General features: G+C 41.9%; 2 protein-coding genes across 3 annotated transcripts in view; both read left to right on the top strand.

Moving 5' to 3' along the window:
- Positions 1-9,322, top strand: part of MTOR (mechanistic target of rapamycin kinase) — a 61,939-nt gene extending 52,617 nt beyond the window's left edge. For both annotated transcript variants that reach the window (XM_050909241.1, XM_050909242.1), the window contains 12 exons: positions 209-344; positions 1,041-1,188; positions 1,897-2,019; positions 2,481-2,563; positions 4,077-4,149; positions 4,665-4,739; positions 5,232-5,367; positions 5,767-5,832; positions 6,538-6,618; positions 6,934-7,014; positions 7,669-7,774; positions 8,331-9,322. In XM_050909241.1, the coding sequence (XP_050765198.1) occupies positions 209-344; positions 1,041-1,188; positions 1,897-2,019; positions 2,481-2,563; positions 4,077-4,149; positions 4,665-4,739; positions 5,232-5,367; positions 5,767-5,832; positions 6,538-6,618; positions 6,934-7,014; positions 7,669-7,774; positions 8,331-8,346 (1,124 nt within the window). In that variant the 3' untranslated portion in view covers positions 8,347-9,322. The remainder of the gene's footprint in view (positions 1-208; positions 345-1,040; positions 1,189-1,896; positions 2,020-2,480; positions 2,564-4,076; positions 4,150-4,664; positions 4,740-5,231; positions 5,368-5,766; positions 5,833-6,537; positions 6,619-6,933; positions 7,015-7,668; positions 7,775-8,330) is intronic.
- A 773-nt stretch (positions 9,323-10,095) lies between these two features.
- Positions 10,096-25,545, top strand: EXOSC10 (exosome component 10). Its single transcript, XM_050909659.1, is given in 26 exon segments — positions 10,096-10,254; positions 11,071-11,207; positions 11,656-11,779; positions 12,280-12,384; positions 12,806-12,971; positions 13,755-13,866; positions 14,157-14,232; positions 14,376-14,486; positions 14,917-15,060; positions 15,397-15,587; positions 16,319-16,475; positions 17,130-17,278; positions 17,590-17,640; positions 18,425-18,536; positions 19,208-19,258; positions 19,812-19,890; positions 20,059-20,180; positions 20,504-20,519; positions 20,522-20,598; positions 21,239-21,313; positions 21,799-21,886; positions 22,124-22,197; positions 22,740-22,908; positions 23,388-23,449; positions 24,700-24,773; positions 25,363-25,545. Coding segments are annotated over 26 exon segments (2,712 nt in total). The 3' UTR covers positions 25,394-25,545.
- Positions 25,546-26,793: the final 1,248 nt, after the last annotated feature.

Raw genomic sequence — 26,793 nt, 5'->3', positions numbered from 1 at the left:
CTTAGCTATTCTAGTATTTAAACAATTGTTGCTTTTAGGTCAAACTGCGTATTTACCAGGTAGAACCTCTCCAACATTTCCTTTCAGGTGAGGTATTTCTTAGTGGTCTGGTCAGTCTGACTGCCACGCTTTCCAGTTCTTGGGTGCACGTGTACTCTTGTCTGTTTGTTCAGCAAGAGTAAACTTTTGTGTATTAATTCTTTCGCAGGAAGCAATGGGCATGAGTTTGTATTCCTTCTGAAAGGTCATGAAGACCTTCGCCAAGATGAAAGAGTGATGCAGCTTTTTGGGTTGGTCAACACTCTGCTAGCAAATGACCCAACTTCTCTTCGTAAAAACCTCAGGTATGTACTGTGGATAATCACCAAATGTGCTTACGCACAAGTGGCACCCTATGTAGGTGCAGTTTCCAAGTAATCTTTGGCACAACCAGCCGGTTTGTGAGGAAATGGTGAATCTTGGAACTAAGTTAATTAAAAAAAAAAAGAGAGCAAGAAAGAAAAAAACATTCATAGAATTCAAACTTGGAGGAAATGTATCCTGAGGGGATTGATTGTTTTATTTAATTGAAGTCCCATCTCATAAATAGTTATGGTTTTTGAGGCAACCCCTGTTTCAAGATAGCTTGAGCGCTGCCTTAGAAGCCTGAGAACAAAGGTTTTTGTCAAGGATTTTTTATTGTAGTCACTAAATAGCTTGGTGAATAGTCACTGACTGCAATTCTGTACAGTGTCTTTCAAGCATGAACATATCAAATGTCATGTGCAAATAATAGATCATCGTGGGTGACGTAACATGTACCTTCTGAAAGCAGTCTTTCAGTGAAAACCACATAAGCTTTGAGAATGTCTGTAGATTATCTGGCAGCAATCTATCCAAATGGATGTTTCAGGTCTGTTTGAGAAGAAAAGCAGAGCAACTACTGAAGAGACAATTTGGATCAGAATCAGATTTAGTAGTAGTTGTTTTAAGCACCTCGAAATGTAATAATTCACAAGAGACAACAATCTGAGCTCTGATTCTCCTTTTTTTTCCTGTAGCATCCAGAGATATGCTGTTATTCCACTGTCTACAAATTCAGGCTTGATTGGTTGGGTCCCCCACTGTGACACACTGCATGCACTCATCCGAGACTACAGAGAGAAGAAGAAGATCCTGCTCAACATTGAACATCGCATCATGCTGAGGGTAAAGGGCAAAGCTTGCAGAGTTTTTGGTACATTCTTTTAGGACTTCAGTGTCTTAATGAAGAATAATGGTGCGCAGCTTGTTCTTCCTTTGCCTGTTTTCTGATTGTTATTGGTACCAGTAATAAATGCAAAAATATCAGATAAGAGTTATAAAAAGCTACCAAGAGGTAGAATTGGCCATACGTTTGTTTCTCCTTCCCTGTTTTAGCAGTGACCACAAGTTGTTACCATCTGGTGACTAAAATGTGTTTGGAATTTTGCATGACTGATGTGCCTTATACAAGGTGCCGTGCTGCTGGCATTTACAAACATTGTGTCTAAGCAACAGGGCTGAAATTAGACAGACTGGAGAAACTGAACATTAGTAGAAAAGTTGGAATTGCCTGCCAAAAAGGAAAGTGTGTGCCAACCCAGAAGACTTATTTGGATAATGGTTTTTGAAACATATTTACCTTCGCAGTATTTTAATTAAATATGGCTATGAACTACTTTGTGGATGCTAAATCATTTGCTGTCCTATTTAAAATGAATTCTTCACTGTTCAGTGGTCATCTCACTGTGTTTGGGAACATACTGGTCAGTCTACAAATAATTTCAATATAAACTTGATACAAAATTATTTGTGATTACTGTGTTTCTCATAGTACAACTAGGAATTACTGGAGGTGTTTTTTTTAAGTTGCTGAGTGTCACTTCTCAATTATAGATGGCTCCAGATTATGACCACCTGACTCTGATGCAGAAAGTAGAAGTATTTGAACACGCTGTCAATAACACAGCTGGTGATGACCTTGCCAAACTGCTGTGGTTGAAAAGTCCAAGCTCAGAGGTGAGTTCAGCACATGTAATGGCTTGTGTTTGGCAATCAGCATAACGTGGAATTAACTTCTCTGCAGAATGAGTGAGAGATGGTGTTTATTCATCATAAACTCCAGATGAATCGCTGCAGAACGTGTATCCACACGTGTATCCCCTCACAAGGGGCCTTATAAGGCTCAGATCACAATGGCTGCCAGGGTGCAGTCCAAAGCCCAAGACTGGAGACTGAAGCTCCATGTGCTGTGCATGGGGAGAGAAAAGCAGGACCCTCAGAATATATTCTCTTAATGGCTTAGACATCTAATTCAAGGCCACAGGATGTCTGAACCCCCTCAGGCTATGGAGTGTATTGAACCTAAGCATATCAGTTTTGCTTTGTGCAAAATGCAAGTAGTTAATGTATAAATTAAAGTATAAGCTGAAACATGCAACATACCTGCCTGACTTTTTCTATTTTGTCTCTGCTTGTAGGTGTGGTTTGACAGAAGAACAAACTACACTCGTTCACTAGCTGTGATGTCAATGGTTGGGTACATTTTGGGCCTTGGGGACAGGTAAGTGAAATTGTAAAGGTTTCTTCTAAATAAAAGCACAGATTGTGTAGGCCTATCAATTCATTCCTTGGATCTGTTCTTATGATAACATCTTTCATTGTGGATATTGCTGAGTTGTAATGATACCATCTTTCAGGACCTAATAGTGCTGCTGTTACTTTTAGCACAAATCTTTTAGCACACATCTTGAGTACAAATAAGAGTTTCTTCCATTTTGAGAGGAATACACACAGAATTACATGAAGGACTGCAAGTTCTAATTTTGTCCTTTCCTTTCACTCATAGAATGGGAAATCTTTATCCATCCATTCAATAAAACAGAAATATTGTTGACTTTTGCCACCAATCTGTGTGCTTGTGTGTGCTTCATGCATATGAGATGGCAATTTTTTTGCAAAGTCTGTTAGGACTGTACACGTACATCCAGCTTTTTGGGGAGGAAAGAAGCACCATGATCAAGCATCAGTTTTTGTTCCCTGAACTAGAAAAAAGAAATCCAGAAAATATTTAGTGGCAGAGGTCTTCTGAGTCTCTCTCCAAATGAGTTCAGTAACACTACTTATTTTGCATACTTTTTTGCCTGGTGGATATTTATTCTGTGAAGCAGGAACCTCTAGTGCTATGTATGTTCACAGCAGTTGTCAGAGACGCACATGAAGTCCCCATAAATACTCCCCAAAGACTGCTCTAAACTTAAAACAAATGAAAGTTAATGTTGGTTTAACTGTTACTTAAGATGGTGCTTTTTCTGCTCTGCAATGCAGACGTATTCTGGAGGGAAGTATGTACAATCCAAATGGATTGGGCAAATAATGAAAAAAAAGATTAAATGAACAAATGTTTGATGTAGTATATGGCTTACTGTCAAAAGGGGACATCCTAACTTCCAAAATACTTTTGAAGACAATATATTTTAGATTTAAGGTCTGTAATGCAAAACCAGCTAAACCCTCAAATGTTTTCATTACAAAAGTTTTTGTTCCTGAACTTAAAGGTCTTTATAACGAAATTCTAAACCTTTGAAAATTGAATTAAAACAAGACTGGAACAAGTCAGCATGAATAGCAACACTGTGGTTTTCCTAGTCTGGATTGATTCTCTTCTCTTCTAGTGGTAATCCAATTTGCGTTACATCACCTGTAGCATAATTAATTGCATTTTTCTGTACTGAAAAAATGAAAAAGCATAAAACAAGTAGAAAAATTTATCCTAACTGAAAAATAAATGTTCATATCCAAGAAATGTACTGATGGTTCTGGTCCAATAAGTTGTTTGTCTTCCAAGGTGAGAAGATCTCTAACTCCTGAGAGGTAATTACAAAAATAATGTGATAGATGCAGTGTCAGGAAGCTATTCTGTTCATCCTGAGGTTGAAGATCTCAGACAAGCAAGCTGTCACTGGCTGTTCTTGTTCACGAAGATAAATATCATTTCAGACTGGAGCTGCTGTGATTTACTTTGGGTTTTTATAATGGTCTGTCACCCTGTTTTTTCTCCTGCTCCTTCATCAAAGACACCCCTCCAATCTGATGTTAGACAGACTGAGTGGAAAGATCCTGCATATCGACTTCGGAGACTGTTTTGAGGTAAATCTTTGTATTTGGACATAAAATTTTCTGTAATATGTCACATTTTCTGGTAGAACAGAAATGAATCTATAAGCCAGGACAAACTGACCTTGGAGTGTGATCCTGGGCAAGCCCTTTGGCTCTCTTTTGGGCTTCAGTTTACCTACAGGCAAGATGAAAATAATACTTTATTTCAGAGGCATGTCTTGGGGATTCGCTGACCACTGGAACAAGCAAAGAAGTCCTAACATCACTTTTCCATAAAATTTCTTGGAGCAATTTAAGCTGCTGATAGGCAGTCTGTGTTACTTGACACTAGCAGCTGGGCACATACTTGAGTTTTCCCTCTGTTATGAAGTTAATTATCTAGCTTCTCCCAAAAATTTGTGGAAACTGAGGAACATAAAGCTGGGACTTTATTTCCTATTTGGAATACAACCTTCAAGATTGTAGCAAAAAAACCCCAATACTTATTAACTCTTAAATAATAAGTTAGCTATTAATTTACTAATTTTGCATCATCATGTGTTTAGGTTGCAATGACAAGAGAAAAGTTCCCTGAGAAGATTCCATTTAGGTTAACAAGGATGCTGACAAATGCTATGGAGGTAAGCATCCCCTCTTTAATATGAAGGGGATTGTTCCTAGGGAAAATGGCACCCATTTCTCAGTTTTTCCTGTATTTTCTGTTGTGGCTAAACCTCTCCACTCTTCAAGAACCAGAGGTGTTAATATTTCAGCTGCATTTTCTGTAAGTTAAAATATCTCCTCTGATCTTTACAATACATTACAGTGGAAAGCAACTTTTTAATTGATGCAAAAACCCCTGAACTTCCTCTAATTTCTTAGGCCTTCCTTAGTTTCCTTATTTCAAATAGCTGTTTGCATCAACCAGACATAGCCAATGGCATGGTACTTCACAAAGGTCATCTTAATGGCAGAAGAGAGCTTGTAATGCACATCTATCTTGTTCTCGTAATGAACAAAGCATAGTGAATTCCAGTTCAAAGCACAAGCCACTTCCTGCTCCCTGAACGTTAGGGTTGGAGTTGCATAGTGAACGAAGCAGCATGGTTGATTCGCTTCTTTCTCTTCTGAAGGTGACGGGCCTCGATGGCAATTACAGAATCACCTGTCACACGGTGATGGAAGTCCTGCGCGAACATAAGGACAGTGTCATGGCTGTGCTTGAAGCATTTGTGTATGATCCATTATTGAATTGGCGGCTGATGGACAGTAAGTGATTCTGATAAAACAGTGACAGCAAGAGAATAATCAGTCTGATTTCATACAAGAAATCCAGAAGCCTGAAATCCAATGTCTGTTTGAAGACAATCTGATGAAATTGTTGGTTTGCAAGTGCTATTTCTGTGCGCACATGGTTTTAGGGATTGTAATGTGAAGTTACCACAGTGGTTAAAACCCTTTTGCCCTTAAACACAGACCAAACTAAGCTACAAGCAAAATTGTTTGGGTTGTTTTTGTATTAGTTGTAATCAGGAGATTGAAAGCTATTTTCAGGTGACAAAATTTGGAGAAAGAGAAAGGCAGTCAAATTTGTATTGTTTGTGGACAAATTTGCTACGAAACACTAGAACTCCAGTTCCTACTTTTCAACTCCTTATTTTCTTGCAGCAAATACAAAGGGCAATAAGCGCTCACGAACAAGAACAGACTCCTACTCAGCTAGTCAGTCAGTAGGTGAGTAGAAAAGATGGTGTATGTCACGAATGTTTGGAGTGTTTTTTTTAGCAGTGCACAAGACCGGTTAAATATTTTCAGTCCTCGTCTCAAAAGTAGACAGATAAACAGCTTATTATCATTAGTTCTAGGACTGGAAGTGGTGAGTTCAGTACTTTGGCTCAAAAAGCAGATGGTCCTTTACAGTTACGTTATCCTTCTGGGGCACATACAAACTGATGTAATCCAAGGTATAATCGATATGTGATACTTACTTAGCTACCAAATATTAGTGTGCAAAACCTGGCAAGTAGTCATCAGACTGAATGTTGAGAGCTTTGCGTTGAATCTTAGGAGTTGTTTGCTATTGGACTGCAGAATAGGGACAGTGTTTCATATGGAGAGTTCTACAAATAAACATACTTATTTGATTGTAATTTTAAGTTAATTGTACGTCATTTCAAAATATCTTTCAATTACACTTTTATACAAAACGTTCCTACAAGTTGGATCAGGTCTTTCAGTATGTTAGCAGGGGAAAAAAAATGTTTGCTCCTGTGGTATGCTTCCATTAGTGAGAGAGATATGTGGTACACTTGGTCACAGTCAAATATGCTTTTCAAATGAGCTGATGAAGGGTTTTGTTAATGTTTCCAGAAGAATATTATTTTATCTGCTTTTCAGGTTGACATTTATGCTTTTATGTTTTCATGTTTTTTTCAATAGAAATGTTGGACAGTGTGGAATTGGGTGAGACTGCCCATAAGAAAACTGGGACCACAGTGCCTGAATCCATCCATTCCTTCAGTAAGTTTCATTGTTGTTTCTATACTGATGCAGAAATTGTTCTTAGATCAGAAAATTTCATCATGATCCAGATACAATTACATGAGATGGGACAGATACAGTTTCTTGTCAGCATAAATGAGGAATATAATTACATGTGTTCTCAACTCCAAAAAAAAAAAAAAAAAAAAGGTGACAGAAGGTGTACTGGTATCTGGGTTTGTTTGCTCTCAAAATGGTATTTGGGGTGTTTGGGAAGGGCAGATGTAACAGCAGTACAAATGTTTTTATTGTTCGGATGAAGTCCTAATTCTCTTTCCTACTTCTGTCTTTTAGTAGGAGATGGTCTAGTGAAGCCAGAAGCTCTAAATAAGAAGGCAATTCAAATCATCAACAGGGTTCGAGATAAGCTCACTGGTGAGCATGTTTTTATGTTTATATAAGATAAACATAAAATCTGATGAGATAGATCAGCACTACTTCTAGTGTTTGTATTTTGTGTTAATCCTTGAATTTAACATATTCTAAGTAAGTGGATGAGGCCATTTTCCTGTTTTTGTCTAACACCTAAGTACTGGTGCCTGCATTTAGATACAAATGAGCCTGATTTGAAAAGTACAGAGGTGTTTTGTAACTAAACAGACTTCATATTTTGCATGTCTTAGCTTGTTAGTGGAAGCTGAATTTCTGCTGTCCTGGCTTTATGGTTTGCAGCATTTAGTTGCAAAATTTTATGCTCTTAAAGTTTATAAGAAACTACCCGCCACCTGCCAAATAATGTACTTGAAGGGATTAGGACCAGGATTCCAGCTACTGGAAAGTTATCTATTGTTGGCTTATCCATTATTTGGAGAAGACAAAAGGAAGAAACCATAATAATTGGGAAAACAGAGTTCTGGGCTCTGTATGCCTTTAGAGGTTCTCCATGTTTGGAAGATTTTGCATTTTATACACTGTAACAGAAGGGTAGTTAAAAGTCCTATCAGTGCTTAACTTGCCACCCAGAAGCAAGTTATGTTATATGATTTGTGACTTCCATTTATGTTTTTTTTTCATCCTTTAATTTCACAGGTCGAGACTTCTCTCATGACGAAACTCTTGATGTACCCACACAAGTAGAATTGCTCATTAAGCAAGCTACTTCTCATGAGAATCTGTGCCAGTGCTACATTGGATGGTGAGTTTGTCATTCAGTTAACCTTGCAAAATTCTCCTCTGAATAATCTGAGCAGAGAACAGCTAAGGAAAATGTCACTCGTGTAGTTAGTTGTATGTAGGAGCCTTACCACATGTTGCATCTGTGCTCTGGTAAATTTTGCAAGCCTATGACAGCGATCCCATGGATAGTCCTCTAAGAAAGCTGTTGTTACAAGTAGTGACAAGGGTTTTAGAACATTTAAACCACAATCAGCCTCAATATTTTAAGCATTTGAAATAAGGCATGTAGTGATCACTGATTTCAGTTACAGTGAAGAACCACATGTTCTATAGTAAACAAAGATGATTTACTGTGTTGTTTTGAGAGTTAGCTAACTTTGGACTATGCTTAAGGAAATAGATCTTTTTAGTGTTTTTAAACATTAGTTAGCTGTAAAGAAGCATTGGGGATCACCTGTCAACTTTTCCTATACTAAAATGGTGCCTAGTTAGTATGGAATCTCAGTCCTTCTCAGTGTTGCCTTTGTGAAACTATATGCAAGTCAGCATTACTACAGTATCTTTGTTTTCTTTAGGTGTCCGTTCTGGTAACAGAAGATTCCAAAGTATCCACAGCCTTTTATTCTGGAGGCTTTTGCACTCCAAACTTGCTCTTCTACAAACACAAACTGAACGTTGGACTGAAATACAGCCTTTGTCAAATATTTTGAAATGTAAATGAAAAGAGTTATTGTATATTAAAAGTTGGTTTAAGCCAATGTATAGCTGCTGTTGGAAAAACACAAGCTGTCTGAAACACAACACTTGATTTGGGTTTCCAGGACAGTGAAGACTGATTGTACCACAGATGTCTATGGTTCCACTTGGTCTTTGTGGAACTGGTGATCCATTGAAAATAACTATATACGGGTTTTGACTTACTTTGCAATGTAACTAAGTCATTTGCAGATTAATTATTGCCCTGGTCAGTCCTGTTGGTGTGGCTGCAGTGAGCTCAATGCTCTTGTGCAGGAGGCTTCATTTAGGTTTGGGGGTGAGCTGGATAACTGGAAAGAAAGAGAAGAGAAGCAGAATTTTACCGTTGTTTCATCCTGTTACCTTGTTTTCAAACTCGATTCTTGCCCGAAAATTGGAAACTGTATATCCGCTCATTACACTAGTGCAAGAGTCGTGTTTCAGACTAGATCAGGATATCAGAGCAGATCCAAGAATTGAAGACCTTGAGCTGAGCAAAGTCAGGTGCCTCTATGCGGGTTGATCTGTGGCAAACTGGATGCAGGGTACAAATGAAATACCACTTGGGAGCTTCCCGCAGTGTCTGGATTAAAAAGCAGTATTGGGAAATAACTAGGGAAAGTTAGTACTTGGCATAGGAGGCAGACGTGGGGAGAACTGGTCATAACTTGAAACAGAAAATAATGGTTATTGAACATGAGGGTGAAGATAAAGTTATGATTTATGAATTAAGCATATTAAAAACAATGCACAAAATACAACAGAGTAGCCATGTTTAGATGCCATGTTGTATTTGAATATTTTTGTGCCAATAAATTACACCAAAATGTAAGCATTTTGACTGTGTTCTTGTTTATTCCTAAGTACTTCTTAGGAAGAGACAGGGAAGCACATTAAGTTTTTTTTTTTTTTTAAGTTTCCTGTTGCCATGGATTTGACTTGTCTTTTTCTGCATCAGTTCAGGTGGTTGGCTACATTTCCCTTTTGATAGCAGCTGGAGACAAAATTACCAAGACTGAATGATGTCTGTCACTTGTATATAAGAAACTTGACCATACAACCCCTAAATTTTAGTTTCCAGCAGATGCGATGTCATCCATGTGGTAAGAACATCAGCTTTCTTGATCTCAGGGTCACAGACACAGCTCGAGGGACAGCGTGGGGTGCGTCACTATCCCAGCCAGGGTTCCGTGGGCTTCCCCAGCTGCTTGTGCTGATGTTGCACCCCGAAAATAGGAAATAGGGAGGTGGCAGTCAGCGGCTTTGGGCGGTAATGCCCCTGGCCCCTTTCCAGGCACTGGTGTGGCTGTCATGGGGACTGCTCTGTGGGCAGTGTCTGGGCCCCACTGGTGGGTGCTTGTGGGGGAAGAGGGCCGGGGGTCTCGCCCCTTTCAAGCCCTGAGGGGTGTCCCTCAGCGTCCCCCACCTCGGGGGCTCCCCTTTCTTCCCGCCCAGGGGACTGTTCCGCCACGCCGCCTGGGGGCGCCAGAGGGCAGCTCTGGCGCCCTCTCCCCGTGCGCATGCGTCACCGCCCGTCTTTCCCCCGCCCCTTGACGACCGCGTTCTCGCGAGAGCGTCAGAACGTCGCGTGGTTGCGGGGGTAACATGGCGGCCGCCGCCGGCGGGGGGAGCGCCGGCGCGGCTGCGGAGAGCCCCGGGGGGCAGGATGGGCGCCGCGGGGCGGCGGGGCGACCCGCGGAGACGGAAGGGGGCAGCGCCGCGGCGGCGTTGCCTGGCTTCGACAGCGCCGACGCCTTCGTCAAGGTGCGCGGCGGCGGGGCTGGGGGGAGCGGGGCGGGCGCCGTGCACTACCTCTTCCGGCGGGCAGTGCGCGGCTTGGGGCATGCCGGGAGCTGTAGTTCTTTCCTGCGGGGGCTCCCTGAGGACCCCCCACTTAAGTAGGTGTCACTCGTGGGGAGCCCCCCGTGAGCACTCCCCGCCATGCGCGGCAGGGAGGGTGCAGGCCGCTGCCACGGCTGCCGGGGACCAGAGCGGCGCATTGGGGCCTGTTACCGCCCTGGGCTCGGGCCTCTTGTCCTAAGCACGGCTTTGTGAGCGCACCGTTCCTGGGTGGGGTTTGCCGCCTCCCCGCCGCGAGTCCTTGAAATGCAGAGGAACCGGGACCCTCGTGAGGGAGGTGTGGCGATGGGCATCGCCCCTTGGATTACAGATCTCAACGTCAGCTACGTTGTGTTTCACCTGTGCCGAGAGAGGGAACGCCTACTGGTTCTCAGGCAGAAAGCGTTGCAGGGGTTTTGGTTTTTCTTTTTTTGCTAAAATAATAAAGTAGTTATCTGCGTTCCTGCTGATTTACCAAGCTTTCTTTCAGACCTTAAACACTAGACTGAGTTTTAAGTCTTGTTCTTGTTATTAAACTTTCATCATTTTAAAGGTCTCTAAATAGACAATGTGAACTAAATGACTGTAAACTTACTCCTGTTGAAAAGCCCCATGGTATTATATATTAGAACTACACAGTTCAAACAAGCTAGGCAAAATGCATTTCTACCAAGTAGTATCCGGGGTAAATGGAGGAACAAAATACTGAAAAAATGCTAAGAACATGGTATTCTTGCACAGTATGCTCTTGGCACAGTGGTGGCTGCGACGAAGGCATCTAATGGGCTTCCTCGGCCTGGCGATGAGTACGACTTCTACCGAAGCTTCCCGGGCTTCCGGGCATACTGTGAAACACAGGGTGACCGTCTCCTTCACTGGTAAGGATGCTTTGCATCTCTGGGGCATTGCTAATAGCTTCCAATCCAAAACAGAAGGTAGCACCCTTCTTTGGAGACTCCAAACTTGCTGTAGATAAGAAGATGTTTTGTTTCACATACCTAATTTTAGCTACTTTTCTAGCACTTGACAGTTTAAGTAGTAAGTTTAAAGAGAGCCTTTCATAATGATTTGGATAAAGAGCTGTGCAGAGAGCAGAGACTGATATAAACCACATTAGGCTATCTAGTTTAAAAGTCACGTGGTTCATAAGAAATTAATTCTAACACTTAATACTGTATAGGTGTTTCTTCTATTCACTGCTCATGCGATGTTCTCTGTAGGTAGTGCATTTGATTTATTTTCAAACTTCGAAGATGTAGAAAGTTGAAGAGAATTGGACAGTTTAGTGCTTTCAAATTGCTAATAGCTGTACTGTTCTCTTGCAAGCATGAGCAAGGTGATGCAATACCATGGCTGCAGTAGCCACATGAAAGATTGCAGCAAAGTGACAGACCTGGAAGATAGATTTGATATGCTGGTTGACTCCAATGACACCATTCTTGAAAGAGTGGTAAGCAAATTATTTCTGGATGTTGTTCTTGTAAACTGTTTAATTGCCACAAGTTCTTTTTTCATTGCAAGAATGTCAGTGGTAGTGCTTTCATAGTTACGTTTAGTGTTTCCTCAATCTGGTGGTTTTCCTTCTTATTTTAAAAACATTTGCATGTGCTAGGCCAGTGATCACAGCGGCTAAGGCAGATGGGTTACGGCCCAAAGGGAAGGAAGGTAGTATGTGATTTGTGAGGAAACTAAATACAGTTTGGCAGAAGAACCTCACAACCTGAGAACAGGTCTGTAAATTCAGAGAGCTGCTTCTCTGAGGAAACTCTTCCTACCCCTGATGCTCAGCATACTCCTCCCACATTTGTCTGTCTCATGTTGCACAGAATTCTGGGGATATGGCTGTGGAGGTATCTACCTGTGTGACTTACTTTATTTGGTCTGACTAGAGTGGCTGAGCATGGTAGTTCAACAGGTGTTTGGTTTTCACCTTGCTTTTCTGGAATTTAGAGTATTTTATTGGATGAAGCAGCAGGAGTGAACAGAAACCAGCAACCAGTCCTCCCTGCTGGGTTACAGCCCCCACAGACGATCATTTCCAGCTGGAACCGCAAGGTGAGGCCTCTGCGCTCAGTTTGTTGTTATCTGACCTTTTTTCCCAGCATGGGCACTACTGATTTTCCAGTGGAGTTAAGTAGTTAAATGTTCTGTTGCAGTTTTTTACATGTCCTAACTCCCTCCCTCTTTTTTTCTTTTTCTGTTTATTCAAACTTGATTCTGGATTCTGTGTGCTTCCAATTGCAATTTCAGTTTCATGTACACAACAGCCTTTCTTTTGCTTATTCATATGAATTCAGGATCCTCATTCAAAGAACTTTCATTCTTAGGTGTTGGACTCACTGCAAAAGAGTGACTCACTTTTGAATTTGGGGTATAACTTTATTCCTCTGAATATTGGGTCAGGCTGAGTAAAAGAAACTGTGAACGTCTGTTAAGTCATGGGCATTTTACCTGTGGTTTACCTTTTTTTAAATAGGCGGGAGAATTCCACAAGAGAGCTCAATCTGAAACCTTCCGACTGCTTCATGCCAAGAATATCTCTCGACCACAGCTTAAGTTTCGGGAAAAGATTGACAATTCCAACACTCCCTTTGTACCTAAACTTTTTATCAAGCCAAATGCTTTGAAACCTTTGCCTGAAGGTACGGGGTTTATTATTTGTTGGGTAACCTATTTAGAGTATTTGACACAAATCTGTCCTCACAGTCTAGAGGAGAAATCATTGACTGTAAAAACAAGTAACAGCAGGAGATATTGACCATTTAGGTGTAGTAGGCTCTGTGATTCTGTTGTTTACATATGTGTAATGTAAGGGTAGGTCAGCATACAGCATCTTTTTGTTGGTATACAGTAAATAATCTGTTCCAAACAGATATTTTGCTGCTTCTCTTTACCACCATTGAACATACGTGATGAGACTCACCCTGGCATCAGAAGTGGTTTTGACTAGTCTAGTTGGCTTTACAGATGCTCCTTTCTAATTAGTTAGGAGCGCCAGGTGTATGGTTGGACCTGCCTTTGTTTTGGGTGCTTTATCAAAGCCACCAGCGTAACATCCTGTCTCGGCAACGTGTCATTCTGCTGCTGGTGATTCATCCTTAGTCCGCACTGATGCGGTTGTACTTTTAGTAACTGGGAGTGATTGAAAGATTTTTCTGAAGATTTTTCAATCTCCTTCCAGGCTCTTGAGCAGAACCACCTTGTGTCTTGCTTAACAACAGCCTGGTAAAACCTAGTAACTGAGTTGTCATTAGAGGTGCAGACAGAAGTCTTGCTGACAGCAAAAGCTGCAGGTCTAAATTGTTAAGATTTTTGATACTTCATGATTTTAATAGGATCTTGTGGTGGGTGGAGGGGAGAGAGTAGTAGGCTGAGAACATGTTATGTGTGGGACCCAGTCCAGTTGTTCCATATTGGTTGTTCAGCCCTCACAAAAAGTGGACGGGAACGAAAGGAGCGCCCTGAAGACTTGGACGTGCCAGCTGCTTTGGCAGACTTCATACACCAGCAGAGGACGCAGCAAACTGAGCAAGACATGTAAGAAATTAAACTGACAGCATGGTGCTTGGAGTACCATTGGTGAACATGCACTTGCATGGTCCGATTGTGCTGATGCTGTTCATGTGTAACAGCTCTGCATGTGTTTGTGTCCGCACACTACGTTGTGTGTGATTTGCTTTAGACATCTGCAGTTATTTTAAACCTATGCTTAATAAGAGAAAATTTCTACTCAATAGCTAAACTGCTATAGCTTTCAAAGTCTCTGTGCTCTGGCTTCATAAAGATGGCTGAAATTTAGTCTGTGCCCGTCTTCCTAATTTCCACAGGTTTGCTCACCCTTACCAGTATGAACTGGAGCATTTTTCTCCACCAGATGGAGTTCTCAAGAAACCAGAACCCCAGGTTGGTGCCCACATTAATTTAAACTTACTGCATGTGCAGTAAGCTTACAGACGACCATACTTGACAAATTTCAGAGTTGAGGGTGGAGGTCAGGGATGGGAACTGACAGAGAACATACCATGCCTAATAATTTCCTCTGCCAGATGTACAGGCCCATCAAGGAGACACCCTGTCATTTTATCACCACACTGGATGAGCTGGTAGAACTAAATGAAAAGCTTATGAACTGTAAAGAATTTGCCCTGGACTTAGAGGTAATCAAATTGCCTTTTCTGTTTAAAAGTTACATGTGTACTGTTAGTACCCAGGAGACCGTTATATTCTTCTAGTCTGTTTTGTAGTCTTCTTTCTCCTGCTTTTTGTATGTTCTGACATGAAAAGACAGTTCATGACCCTGACCTGTCAGATACTAGCTAGAATGTTGAATTAAACTGCGTCAATATTATAAGTTTTCCAATGATAGTACTGGCTGCACACTTCATACTGAATTTGATCTTCTTTCAATTCATCCCATGGGTTTTTATGTCATGTTAGTGACTGCAAAGAGAAAGCTTGCTCATCCAATTGTCTTTTTCTTTAAGAAGTCCTCTGTTACTTTTTCTTCCTTCATTTGGGGTGCTGTTTGTTTTATAGTATTACCTCTGTAATGGATCCTAGCTTACATCTCCCTTCCATGTTTTTCAGCACCATTCCTACAGGAGCTTCCTGGGCTTGACATGTCTGATGCAGATTTCCACCCGAACAGAAGACTTCATTATTGATACACTGGAATTGCGCAGCAACATGAACATTCTCAACGAGACCTTCACAGACCCTGCAATTGTGAAGGTCAGCTGCCAAATTCACCAATTCACCACCAGAATTCCTTTTTTTTTTCTTTTTTTTCCTTTCCTTAGTTTAAGCTTTATTATAGTTAAAAGCACACTGTGTGCTCTGTCTTGGTCACTTGGCTCTGCTTTCATTGTAATTTGTTCGTGTGCCTGTTTCCTTGATGTAAGTGGGGAGTTACTTGCCAAGTGCACTCACTTAGTAGTTCTGCACTTAACAGTGAAGGACAGAGAGAAAAGAAATCTGGTCCTAGACACATGAATATGAAACCATAGCACTGCCAGCCTGGAGTAGAAATGTTCTTCATATCCTTCTCAATTTGTTTTGCTTTTCAAGGTCCTTCATGGTGCTGATTCAGATGTGGAATGGCTGCAAAAAGACTTTGGTCTCTACTTGGTGAACATGTTTGATACTCACCAAGCTGCTCGTCTCCTCAATCTTGGCAGGCATTCTTTGGACCACTTACTAAAGCTGTATTGCAATGTAGTTGCTGACAAGCAGTACCAGCTGGCTGACTGGAGGATACGGTAAAAACTGACCCCTTAAATGGGCTGGAGCTGCAAGGTAGCACTTACCCTTGTTTGTACTGTTAGAGCAGGAGCGTGTTTCTAGTTGCAAGCCCCATAGTTGTAGGTTAGTCTCAAAGTGAATGAGCACAGCATTTACCTGTCTGTGCTTTATGTTCTTTTATGAGTTACATTTTCCCGTGTTTCTTTAGAAGATGAGTTCTTTCGGGAAGATCAGGGAAGATTAAGTAACGAAAAGCTCCTGGAAGCTCACTTCTTAGGAGCAGCACTTAACCACTGCAGTATTATGGAGACAGTCAGTATTTGCTCCTCTAGAGCCCCCACAAAAACATTCAGTCGCCCACACTAGGTAGAGCAGTATGCTGTTGGAGCAATGAGCTTGGCTATGCAGATGGACCCTGCACGCCACAGAGATCCCAGGCCTACTTTATGTAGGCTCTGCAGAGAGAGAAGAGTTATGACAAATACCATAGCAAGCAGTTCTGCCATCTGACTTAGCTACGCGGCAGTCCTGCTCTCCAGCATGTGAACAAGATGCCATCTGAATTGGCGAGTGCACAGCATGTTACTGCTGTTGCCCAACAAATCCTTCAGCAAGGAAACAGAAGAATTTCCGTATTAGTTCTTGGTGTGTTGTACATGCAGTTTGCCCTAATATGCCTTGCAAGAGGAAAGTGACAGTTTGGTGGGGCAACTGAAATGTATTAGTGTAATTTTGGCTCTTTTTCTAGCCCTTTGCCAGAAGAAATGATTCAGTATGCCCGTGATGACACTCACTACTTGCTCTACATCTATGATAAAGTGAGGGAGGCGCTGTGGGAGAGAGGGAATGAACAGCCCACTCAGCTGCACATTGTGTGGCAACGCAGCAAGGACATCTGCCTGAAGGTAAAGCTTCACCTGGTTGGATTACCTGGATCAGAGTATGGACTTAGTAGGACAGAAAGTCCTTTGCCTATTCTACATCTGTTGCATAGATGCAGGGTTTTTTTCCTTTTTGTGTGTCTGAAAACAGCTGCATAAACTCTGACTCAGTTGTGTGCTGTCACTTATTTCACTAGCTAAAATCCTTGGATTCAGATGCCTTCTTGCTGTTTTTTGAATGCTAGCACTCCTTGGCCTCCTGATGCTTTCAGGTGTGTCTTTTCCAAGAGAGATGTTACATTTCCAGTTCTACTGGGTGTTCCTAGAAGTTCGAAGCCTAGCTGGAGTTGCATTATGAGATAATTATATTGTGCCTGTGAAAAATAACTGTCTATGAAAGTAGGCCTTGTCTAATGTAGTAAAGCTTGAAGATACTTTATGTCTAAAGCTGCTCTTGGAGTTGGTGAGGGTGGTTTTCCCCTAAAAATGGATGAGATATATGTTTTTCAGGGATAGGCTCCTATCAATAGTTTAGGGTAAAAGCTCCAAGACACATTGTACCTGAGTTTACTCAGTCCCTTTATGTCCGTGGGAGATTCTATGTGTCTCAGTGAAGCAAGGCAAACTAGAAAGCACAAACCTGATACTGATCATAGTGTTTCTTTTTTTCCTGTCCAGAAATACATCAAGCCCCTCTTTTCCGATGAATCCTACCTTGAGCTCTACAGGAGGCAGAAGAAAAATCTCGACGCACAGCAGCTAGCAGCATTTAGGTTGCTGTTTGCATGGAGAGACAAGATGGCACGTCAAGAGGATGAGAGTACGGGGTAGGAAGTCTTTTGTTACAGACACCACCTTAATACTTCAGTGAGTCTTGGATTGTGCCCCTCCCACCCCCAAGGTGGAACCACTTTGTTACCTGTAGAAATTAGTGTGCTACCTCAGGCTGCTTTTTACACAGAAGTCCTGTTATGTTAGCAGTAAATTCTTACAGGTATCTAGATCAGCACTACTTAATTTCTTTTTAACTGATTTCATCTTTTCAGACCTTGTAATTGGGGCAGATTTATGCACTTTGAAGGTATTTTTAAGAGTTTTTAACATTATGTTGCATTCACACCACCTCTTTGTGTTGTAGATATGTGCTACCAAATCATATGCTATTGAAGATAGCAGAGGAGCTGCCCAAGTAAGTTTTGTTCACCTTTGAGGAGTCTCATTTGATTTTAATATCCAGCAAGTCATTTCCTAGTGTGTAATTACTTCTGCAGTTGGTTCCTTCCTTCCAGCTGTCAGTACTGCTTTTCTCTATAGCTGTTCAGTTCAGAAGAGAAATAAATAGCAATACTCCTTCAGAAGGCTCCAAACTTCCTCTGGGATACACCTCTCTGATTTTATTCCACTAATAAAACACATTCCTTTGCATTGCTATATGTCACACGTCCCCCCCCGAGATTCCTACAGTATTACAGAGCAAGAGAGGGACAAGTTGCCCCATAGCATTTATTTGGGTTTTTTTTCAGTTCCTAAAGGGATTGGGGGGGGGGGCGGGACACAAAGGGCACATCCCTTAAAACACCCAATTTATACAACATTTTCCTCAAATACTTGGCACTCATCATCTAACATCCATACTTGAGAATAATAAAAATGCATCTTTAAATGCAAGTCCGCTGCTGGGTTCAGCTTCCATAGATGAATACTGAGCAAGGAATGAAATGAAGATGGGGACAGATAGACCACAGAAAAGATAAGTGAGAGGAGAGCTGAGTTAATGGTTTCTCCTTATCTGCACAAACCTGGTACAGAAGAATTTTTCATCACAGAGAATAAACTCTGACAGATTAATCTGACTTGTCTTATTCTGTCACCGTCAGGACCATGGTTATATCTGGTTGCGTGTCCTTTGAATGCAAATGCCTAACATATCGGCCATAAATATAGCAGACTGAATTTTTCTCATCTCTCTTTAGAGAACCCCAGGGCATCATTGCTTGCTGTAATCCAGTCCCACCACTAGTTCGCCAGCAGATTAATGAATTGCATCTTCTCATTCAGGAGGCCCGGGAGATGCCTCTTGTCAAGGTAGGAGTACCTTGTACCACACAAGAGACTCATCACTTGCTTTCCGTAAGCCAGGGAGTGGAGCTAAATGGTGACCTGTGATGATGTGTGTGCTGAAGTTTGCTTTTTGAACACTGTGAATATAGTGTTCTGTAGTAGAGCAGAAAGATATATTGCAACTTCTTCTTGCCCGTCTATTGTGTGCTGTGTACTGGCTTACACGCAGTGTAGTTTCCTGGAGAACTAGAGCAGTAAAAGAACAGACACTACTTCAACAGGGTGCAGTTGTCTGTCTCATATTGCACATCATGTTTGCCTGTGTGAGGAAGAACTGGACCTTGTGGAATTTGTTGGCCATGTAAATGGATTCATAAATCTTTTACAGCTATGGTGAAGCAAAAAAAACCCCTAGGTGTAAGAGGTTCATTAGTTAAAATATATCGTCAGCATGTTGATATTAATACAGTCTTCGTCCTTTAGTGAAACAAAACCATTTGTGAGCATGAATGTGTCCTTTCTGTGTGAGCTGTTTAAATGTATCCATATGCAAACACTGCAGGAGAAGAAGAAAGAATGTAATCTTATTAACCTGCTAGCTTGTAATAAATGTGTTGACAACATTGATAAGGAGGCCAACCTAGAAGAAAAAGGGCAGGTGCATTTAAGTGACTTATCTTTCTCTCCCATTCTAGTCAGAGATTGCTTTGGCAGTCGAGAAGAGAGCACCTCTATCCAACCCTGAGGTACTGTTTACATATTTGTTACCTCATGTCTTGAGCCTTCAACTCAGAAAAAAACATAGCAAAATTGTAGCTTCTTGTAAATTGTTTACTCTCATCCATTTTACAGGTTTCTCAGCTTTAGCTTAATGTTGCTTTTCTGTGCTAGACTCATAACATTACCAGCTGTAAATAGGTATTATACAAACCACCATAATAGCAGCACTTAAGGCTTCATCAGCAAACACTGTAGCTGCTGGACAGTTTCATGTGTGTTAGTCTATATTGACTGATCTGTAAGAAGAGAAGTTTCAGATGAGTTTCTAAGGCTGACTCGTTTACTCTCCTTGTGCATATGAAGTAAAGCATCTCCATTAGCCAGTGGGTGTTTGCACAGATAGCCTTGTGATGCCAGATTCAATGTGCTCTGGCAGGTGAGCTATATTAAGAATATTCAGTGTCTGAATTTTACCCTTTTATTTGAATTTTCATTAATGTGTCTCTACAATATGTGAAAACATATACAGATTCACAGAGTAGTGTATTAATGGTGTTTGTAATTTGAATCTCTCTGCAGAGGCTGGAGAATACCTTCTTTGGACCACATGACAGTTCCCAGATTCCTGTGGTTGCTTCTCAGAACAACTCTGCCTTGGGTAATTTAGACTTAACCTAAAAACTGTGCTAATAATGACATGATGTGGCTTTGACATGGAGAAATAAGCAGCCCTGAAGAAACTTTCAGTGAAATCTCATTACACAAAAGAGCAGTAAAATATACAAGTATATAATAAAAATTTTGTCTCCTTTTCCTTTTCATGTAGAGCCTGCACCAATTTTGGAACACAGTTGTCTCTCTTCAGACAGTGAGAGGACAATGAATATTCAGGATGTTCAGCCAGAGTCAACACGTCTTGTTGCTACTGCCGCTGTCGGCATATTCAGTGTAAGCAACATGTTTGTGATAGTGTCAGTATTTAAGTATTAGAAAACATACTTAATCTGATAAAACTGTGTGAAAGTGTTGCAAGAAATAGTACGGTGGCACATGCATGCAAATGATACTGGCTTCCTGTCAAGCATATGGCATAACCAAGACAACTAGGTTAGGAGGCCACCAAGTTAATTACATCTCTCTGGAGGGTTAATGCCATCGGTGGAGTTGCAGATAGAGTGAGAAATAACATGCATGAAACGGCAGTAGCCAAAAGCAAAAATTATTAATGTTAATATTTCTTCCTTTTTTTTTTTTTTTTTTTTTTTGTTTAGGAATGTGATGAAGATGAAGAAATGAGATGACTTTAACCGGTGCACAGCAGAAAGCTCAGCGTGTAACGGAGTCCTTTGATAATCCAGTTGGAATGGTAAAAGCTCCCAATACGTGTTTGTAGTGGGACTCATAAACTACCTAGTGCAGAGGATGCTCTGAGCTGTTCTTCCAGGCATATCCGAAAGAGCTTGATACAGCATCAGCTGCTGCTCTTACTGGAATCGAGAGATTGTCCTCCTTGCAAAGCACACACGTGTGGACTTGTTTTCAAAACACTTTGAAGTGCCTCTTAGATATATGTCTTTCTACATAGTAAACAGACCTTTCACTGGTTTTTTTAAATCAAGTTTGAGGTTTTTTTAATTTGCATCACATTTTCATCTCTACTTTATGGCTAGAGTTAGTGAGCTGATTTTACTCTTCTAATGAATCAGAAGAACAATAGAATACTTTGTTACAGATTTGGAGTGGCAAATTACTAGGAAATAATATCAAAACAACTTTTTCTGGTGTGTGGTTGGGGGTTGGTTTTTCGGGGTTTTTTTGTTTGATTTTTCTTTAACGTTTCTCTTGGCCATAGCTGTGGTAACTTTTCTTTTTCCAAAAGATGTTCTATCTGTAAAATGTTTCTTAAATATGAACTTTTTGATTTGGAACATTTTAAGTAGCATTTTAGCAATGAGCTAAATGTCATGTGCTGTGTTTAAAGCAAAATGGTTTTTTCCTCTCTACAGTACCTACCTTCAGAACAGAATCCTGTCTATGTCTCAGAATCTGCAAAGTTTGACCCATCATCAAAAATTTATGAAGTAAGACTCGTGCTAAAATTTCCTGCCAAGTAGTACAAAAAACCCAAATAAGTAGATTATTTTCCTTTGGGAACCTCAGCCATATAGAATTTTTTTTCCCCCCCTTGGATTCTCCTTAGAAAAAGAATGTGAGTTTTGAGAAACTTGACATGTTTCTGAATCTGTAGTTCATTGTTTCTGTAGTATTCGTATCCTTCGAAGAACCAGGGATTGGAGACATTCCACTGTATATGCCCTGTCTGTCAAAGCTACAAACTACTACTGAAGTCTGTATCTGCCTTTGTTCTCATGGCTTGTTTGTAGCTCAGAACTTTTAAAGCACATGGTTTTACTTTACCTGGTGCAGCAGATCTTAATCTCTTTTACAATTCAATTTGATCTTTTTTACTCTTAATGAAGACTAGCATGTGGTAGCAAGTTTATAAACTCCCTTTTGCCATAAAACTTCAAAGAAAGTGATCCCAGGTAATTTTTTTTCATTGCAGATCAGCAATCGATGGAAGTTGATGAGTCAGACACAAGCACAGAAGGAGTCCAAAAAGAAAACCAAAAAGAAAGCAGCCCAGCAGTCAGGTACAGCCATTCTTCCCTTCCTTAATATGTTGGCTAGCATGCTTTTCCCAGTGCACATAGGTTGTTTCCCAGTTACAAGAAAACCTTAGATGATGGATTTCCTGATGGATGAGATTGTTTGACAAAGATTGTACTGTGTTTAGTTTGGGACTTGCTACAAGCTGGTTTGCTTCCTTTTTCTAAGCTCCTGGCTAACTTACTCTTGCTTTTTACAGTAATGCTTGTTTGTTTCCATAGCTGCTCGTGACCAGGCACAGAAGGTGTATAAAGAGGCAACAGATAATATTGTGTCTGTTCGTCAGCAAGCTATGGTATGTCATTGAATTCCCTACCTCCAGCCTTTGCCCCTTTTGAAACGTAGTTCAGAATGAAACCCTGAGCCCTATAACTCTGAAATACCTGAATGACAGTCTTTTGATAGCGGCCTTTCTGTGGTTCTGCCCTGTGTGTAGCAGCAGGCCCTTAGCAACTGTGCTGTGCAAATCTTCGCATCCCTCTATATCTTCAGTAGGGAATGTTTTCCACTGCTGCACTTCTCTGCTCCTCACTTGCCTGGGTTCCCCCAAATGGGCCTGTGGGGCCACAGCAGATCTCAGCCTCTAGTATCCTGTGAAATGACAACTTGGCTTTTCATCTGAAAAGTCCCTGCTGTGAGGAAAAAAAAAAAGCAGTTTAGGCCCAAGGAAGAACACAGTGCTTTCTCCCTGCACTATTATTGCCACAGGCAATAGCTGTCACTGGGGCCTAGGTCCATTGGGCAGTTCATCTGCATGCTGGTGTTCATGCCTACACAGAGATGTTTTGTTCTCTCCTGAACTTGTCCTTGTTTCTATTCTGTGGTTTGCTTTCACAGCAGGAACGAGCTAGTAAGAAGCGGGAGAGAGTCATGAGTGAAACAGGAACAGAGTTGCCAAAACAAGAGAAGAAACGGCCAAAAGCCTCCCAGCAACCAGAGGAGCTGGAAGCACCGAAGCAGTTTACCCCCTTTGATTACAGCAAGTCCAACTTCAAAGTGTTTGCGGGTAAGATCTGGATCTCTTGCTAGAGTGCTGCAGGCTGTGGAAAATGTTGCCAGCTGAGCCCTGAGAAGGCTGTGTGTGAATGTAGGTGCCAAGGCAGTACAAACTGTTATAATGCACTTACCTTACAGTGGGGAAATACTAAAAGAAATTAACTTGGGGAATGTACAGTTTAGCATCCCTTTTCCGATTTGGAAACAAAATCCTGAAACCGTTGGCCAAGGGGATTGTGGATTTGGATTTTGTGTCTTTTCTCTGTAGAGAAAGTAATCTGTTTAATTGGACCCCAGGAACTAGGAGGCAAAGGAGATTTGACTCCTTTGTAACAAGTGTTGAAAAGCATCTCTTGCCCTTAAGAGGCTGTTCTGGTTTTTAGCATGTGGGAGACTGTAGTGAAACCTCCTTATCATCAGAGGAACACCGTGGAATGTACTGTTCTTTATGGAAAATTTTAGTGACAGCTTCTCTTCTCTCTCCCTTAGGAAGCAGCAAATCGAAGCAGTCGCCACAATTTGATCCTGCCAAGCAAGCTTACACAGGCAAGGTACGGGCACATCATGAAAGAAGGAACAGAAATGTTGATGATAGCATATACCCAGCTGGGGACTCGCTGGGCAAGGCAGATGACTTTCTGGATCTGCAGAATGTTCCCTAAGAGCACTTGGTACTGAGGTGCAGCTTCCAATCACAAGCTCATACTTTGTATTATAGCCTCTTCCCATTCAGGAAGAGCTTCCTTGGGGCCCCTCAGACTCTCTTGTTGTTTCCCACCTCTTCAGACATTGTTCACACCTACGCCTCCGTGCATCACAGGTGCAACACTTAGACCACAGCACAACACAAATTCCCAATACCAAATTCAAGGCACTCTCAAAAATCTCACGGTCAGTCCAGTTATTCCAGGCCATGTCAGGTCTGTGTGTTGCCCACATTCGCTACCAAATACTCTCATTAGGAAAACAGTCTCAGCTCAGAGAATTTTTACTTAATTTATTGCTAATTGAGATTGTTTGTTTTCTTTCTTCTCTTCAATCTCTCAATCAAACACGTACTTAGGGAAACCGCAGTTCCTGTGTCGTCACACCCCACCCCACCCCCCAGGTCACCCCTGCAGACCTGGGTTACCTAAAACCCTGTATATACACCCCTGTGTATACCCTGCCTAGTGCTCATGCGTGGAGCATTTGGGTGCTGATGCGTGACGTCAGTGGGCATTCAGGCATGAAGTAATAGGGTGCCCATGCGTGAACTCATTGGGCACTCGAGCATTAATTTTAAGTTCTGAAGCTCATTTCTTGCATTTCAGCCTCTTTTCCTGTGCATGCTGCCTTCCTGCATATTTAACTGGAGGGCAAATGGTACCAGGGAGCATCTTAGATATTCATTAAAAATTGTATTTTAGAAGCTGAACAAGCTTATGCCTGATAGTGTAGGAAACAGTTTCCTGTGCAATCCCTTTGCTGTGTCATTTGAAACTTGTTTCAGGAGAAAAAAAAACAAACTGATCGGTGAATTTGGGGCAACCTGTACAGATCTCTCTGTCTAGATGGGTAAGATTTGTCATCAGTGGGGTATTGTGCCTCATATGTCAAGGTTAGACCAGTAGAACAGCACTTAATCAGATGGATTTAGTGCATGTGCATATAAAGAAGTCCTAAAACATAAAGCTCACACTGTAAACGAGCGGTGTTCCTTGAAGCTGGAGGGACCTGACAGCACATGAATCTCATGGAATATACTGTATTTGGCAGGTACTTCACTGTGGTGGTGGTGTTGTTTTTTTTTTCTGTGCAGAAATCTGCTGGAGCTAACAGACTTCAACAATCTGGAAACCGAAGCATGTCCTACCTGGCCGGGAAAGCTGATAGGTGTGTTGTCAGCCTGCTCTCATCACAGTGGTGGAGTGTTTTCACGCCTGTGCCCCGGAGCTATGGGCAAAGCATAGCTATTGTCCTCTATTGCTGTGGGAGCTTAAGCACATGTTTAATGGGAAGAGGTTGCGTCACGACTTGACGTCAGTTTATTCAGTTTAAAGGAAAAAAGAACAAAAAAGCTTAGTCAGGATTAATGCAATCAAAGACAATTCTGGGTGGAAGATTTCAAATGTTGAGGTAAAAGTTTGTGTTAATAGATGTGGGAGTCACTTTCTTTGGCCACAAAGATAGGTAGAGGTGGGGAGAATATTTGCCTAGCTTGGGAGGAAGATAAATAACAGTACTGCCAAATATGAACATTCTGGTTCTGAATAGCTACTTAATGTGTAGCTTACAAGGCTTGATCCTTGTATGTTATTTAGTCATACAAGAGGAACACTACATCAGGGCAGCATTGGAGGGAGGAAGGTTCTGTCTGCATCATGACCCTTTCTCAGTAGAATCATTGTAACCTATTGTAGGTTTTCAATCTTGAGTGAATTTAGAGCAAGAGTTAAAGTCTTTCTGTAACTGTCTTTTGCAGGGGTTCCAGGTACCACTGGCCAAAGAGATAGGCCTTGTTACAGGACCTGTGGGAGTTGCCGCTGAACGAAACAATAGTCAGAAGTATGGTCACCATGGGAAGGCAAATACCGGTCATTGAGCAGTTTTTGTACAGAAATGTTTTTAAACCCATTAAAATCCTTTTTTTCCAAAAGGAAAAACATCTTAATTGATGTCGCTTTTATTATATTCACATTGGGTTTTTCCTAACTATACTCACAATGTTGCTTTGTTTCTAATTTTGAAAGTTTATCCTGTGTCCTCAAACACAGTTAGGCTAAACTTGTCACTTCTTGGAGTTGCTTGAAGTCCAGAACCAGCATGTCGGTGGAATATGAGAGGAACCTCTTGGCATCTCTAAAGCCAGCACAAAAATAATAGAGGGATTCAGTAGATGTGACTCAAACTCCAGCAGTCCAGAGGAGGAAATAAGGCCAGGCTGTCTTTTATGTTAGACCTTGCTTACAAATTGAACTGCACAGCTCATCTCTTACAAGACAAGGTAATATGAAAAATGAGTGTGTTTACCTGGCAGTGTTTGTGTACTTTTAAGCAAAGATTTTATTTTAAGGGAAAAAAAGAGTTAGGGTACTTTTGGATCAGAGACCAGTGGTTTCACCACAGAGTGAAAGCAATAGCATTAGGTAGAAGGTAAAAACGGAGTGCAGTATTGCGTTGGGGAAAGCCAGTGAGGTTCTGTGCTGCAACTGAATCTCAGTACAGCTATACTAACATTTCAAAGTTTTAAATACCCATAGTGAGTTATCCTGAAGTCTTTGTAGAAGGAGTGTCAGCCCATAATTGGATGGATGGATGGCAGAGCTTATTCTAAATGCTGACAACTGAAGGCTGGTAATGCTGCTGTGAAAGAGGTAAGCAACATTACAGTTTAACAGGCGGGAGTACTGAAGGGTAGGGCTGATGTGACTTAGCTTGAAGCCACATTAAATCGGTGGCAGAGCTGCTTCCTGGGTTACTGGTCACGGCGCTGACCAACGGATCTCGCTCCCTTTCCCAAAGGCCTTGTCTTTACCCTTAAAACGAGACTTTTTGCCGAACGCTGTTGGTCACTTGGCGTTTCGGCAGGCGGTGGAGCTCTGCCGAGCGCTCGGGCAGCGCCTCGTCTTCCGCCCGCCTGCGGCGGTGCCCGCCGCCGGGGCTCAGCCATTGTGGCGCGGAGGGGGCCGTCGCGGCGGGGCGAGGGGAGCCGGCCGCCCCCTGCCCGGGCCGGGCGCGGAGGCACGGCAGCCCAGGCGCGGGGGGGGCGGGGGGGACGGGGACGGACGCGCCCTATTCACCGCCGGGGCGGGAGCGGCTCCGCTCCGAGCGCGCCGCCCCACGTGGCCGCGGGGCGCCGGCCGTCCTACCCTGCTGGCGCCGGCGTCACCGCCGCCCCTGCGCCAATGGGGGC

Source organism: Gymnogyps californianus, chromosome 21, assembly GCF_018139145.2.
Source record: "Gymnogyps californianus isolate 813 chromosome 21, ASM1813914v2, whole genome shotgun sequence".
In the NCBI taxonomy this organism is placed as follows: domain Eukaryota; kingdom Metazoa; phylum Chordata; class Aves; order Accipitriformes; family Cathartidae; genus Gymnogyps; species Gymnogyps californianus.
Note: the sequence above shows the minus strand (reverse complement) of the source record. Positions and strands in the feature narration are given on the sequence as shown.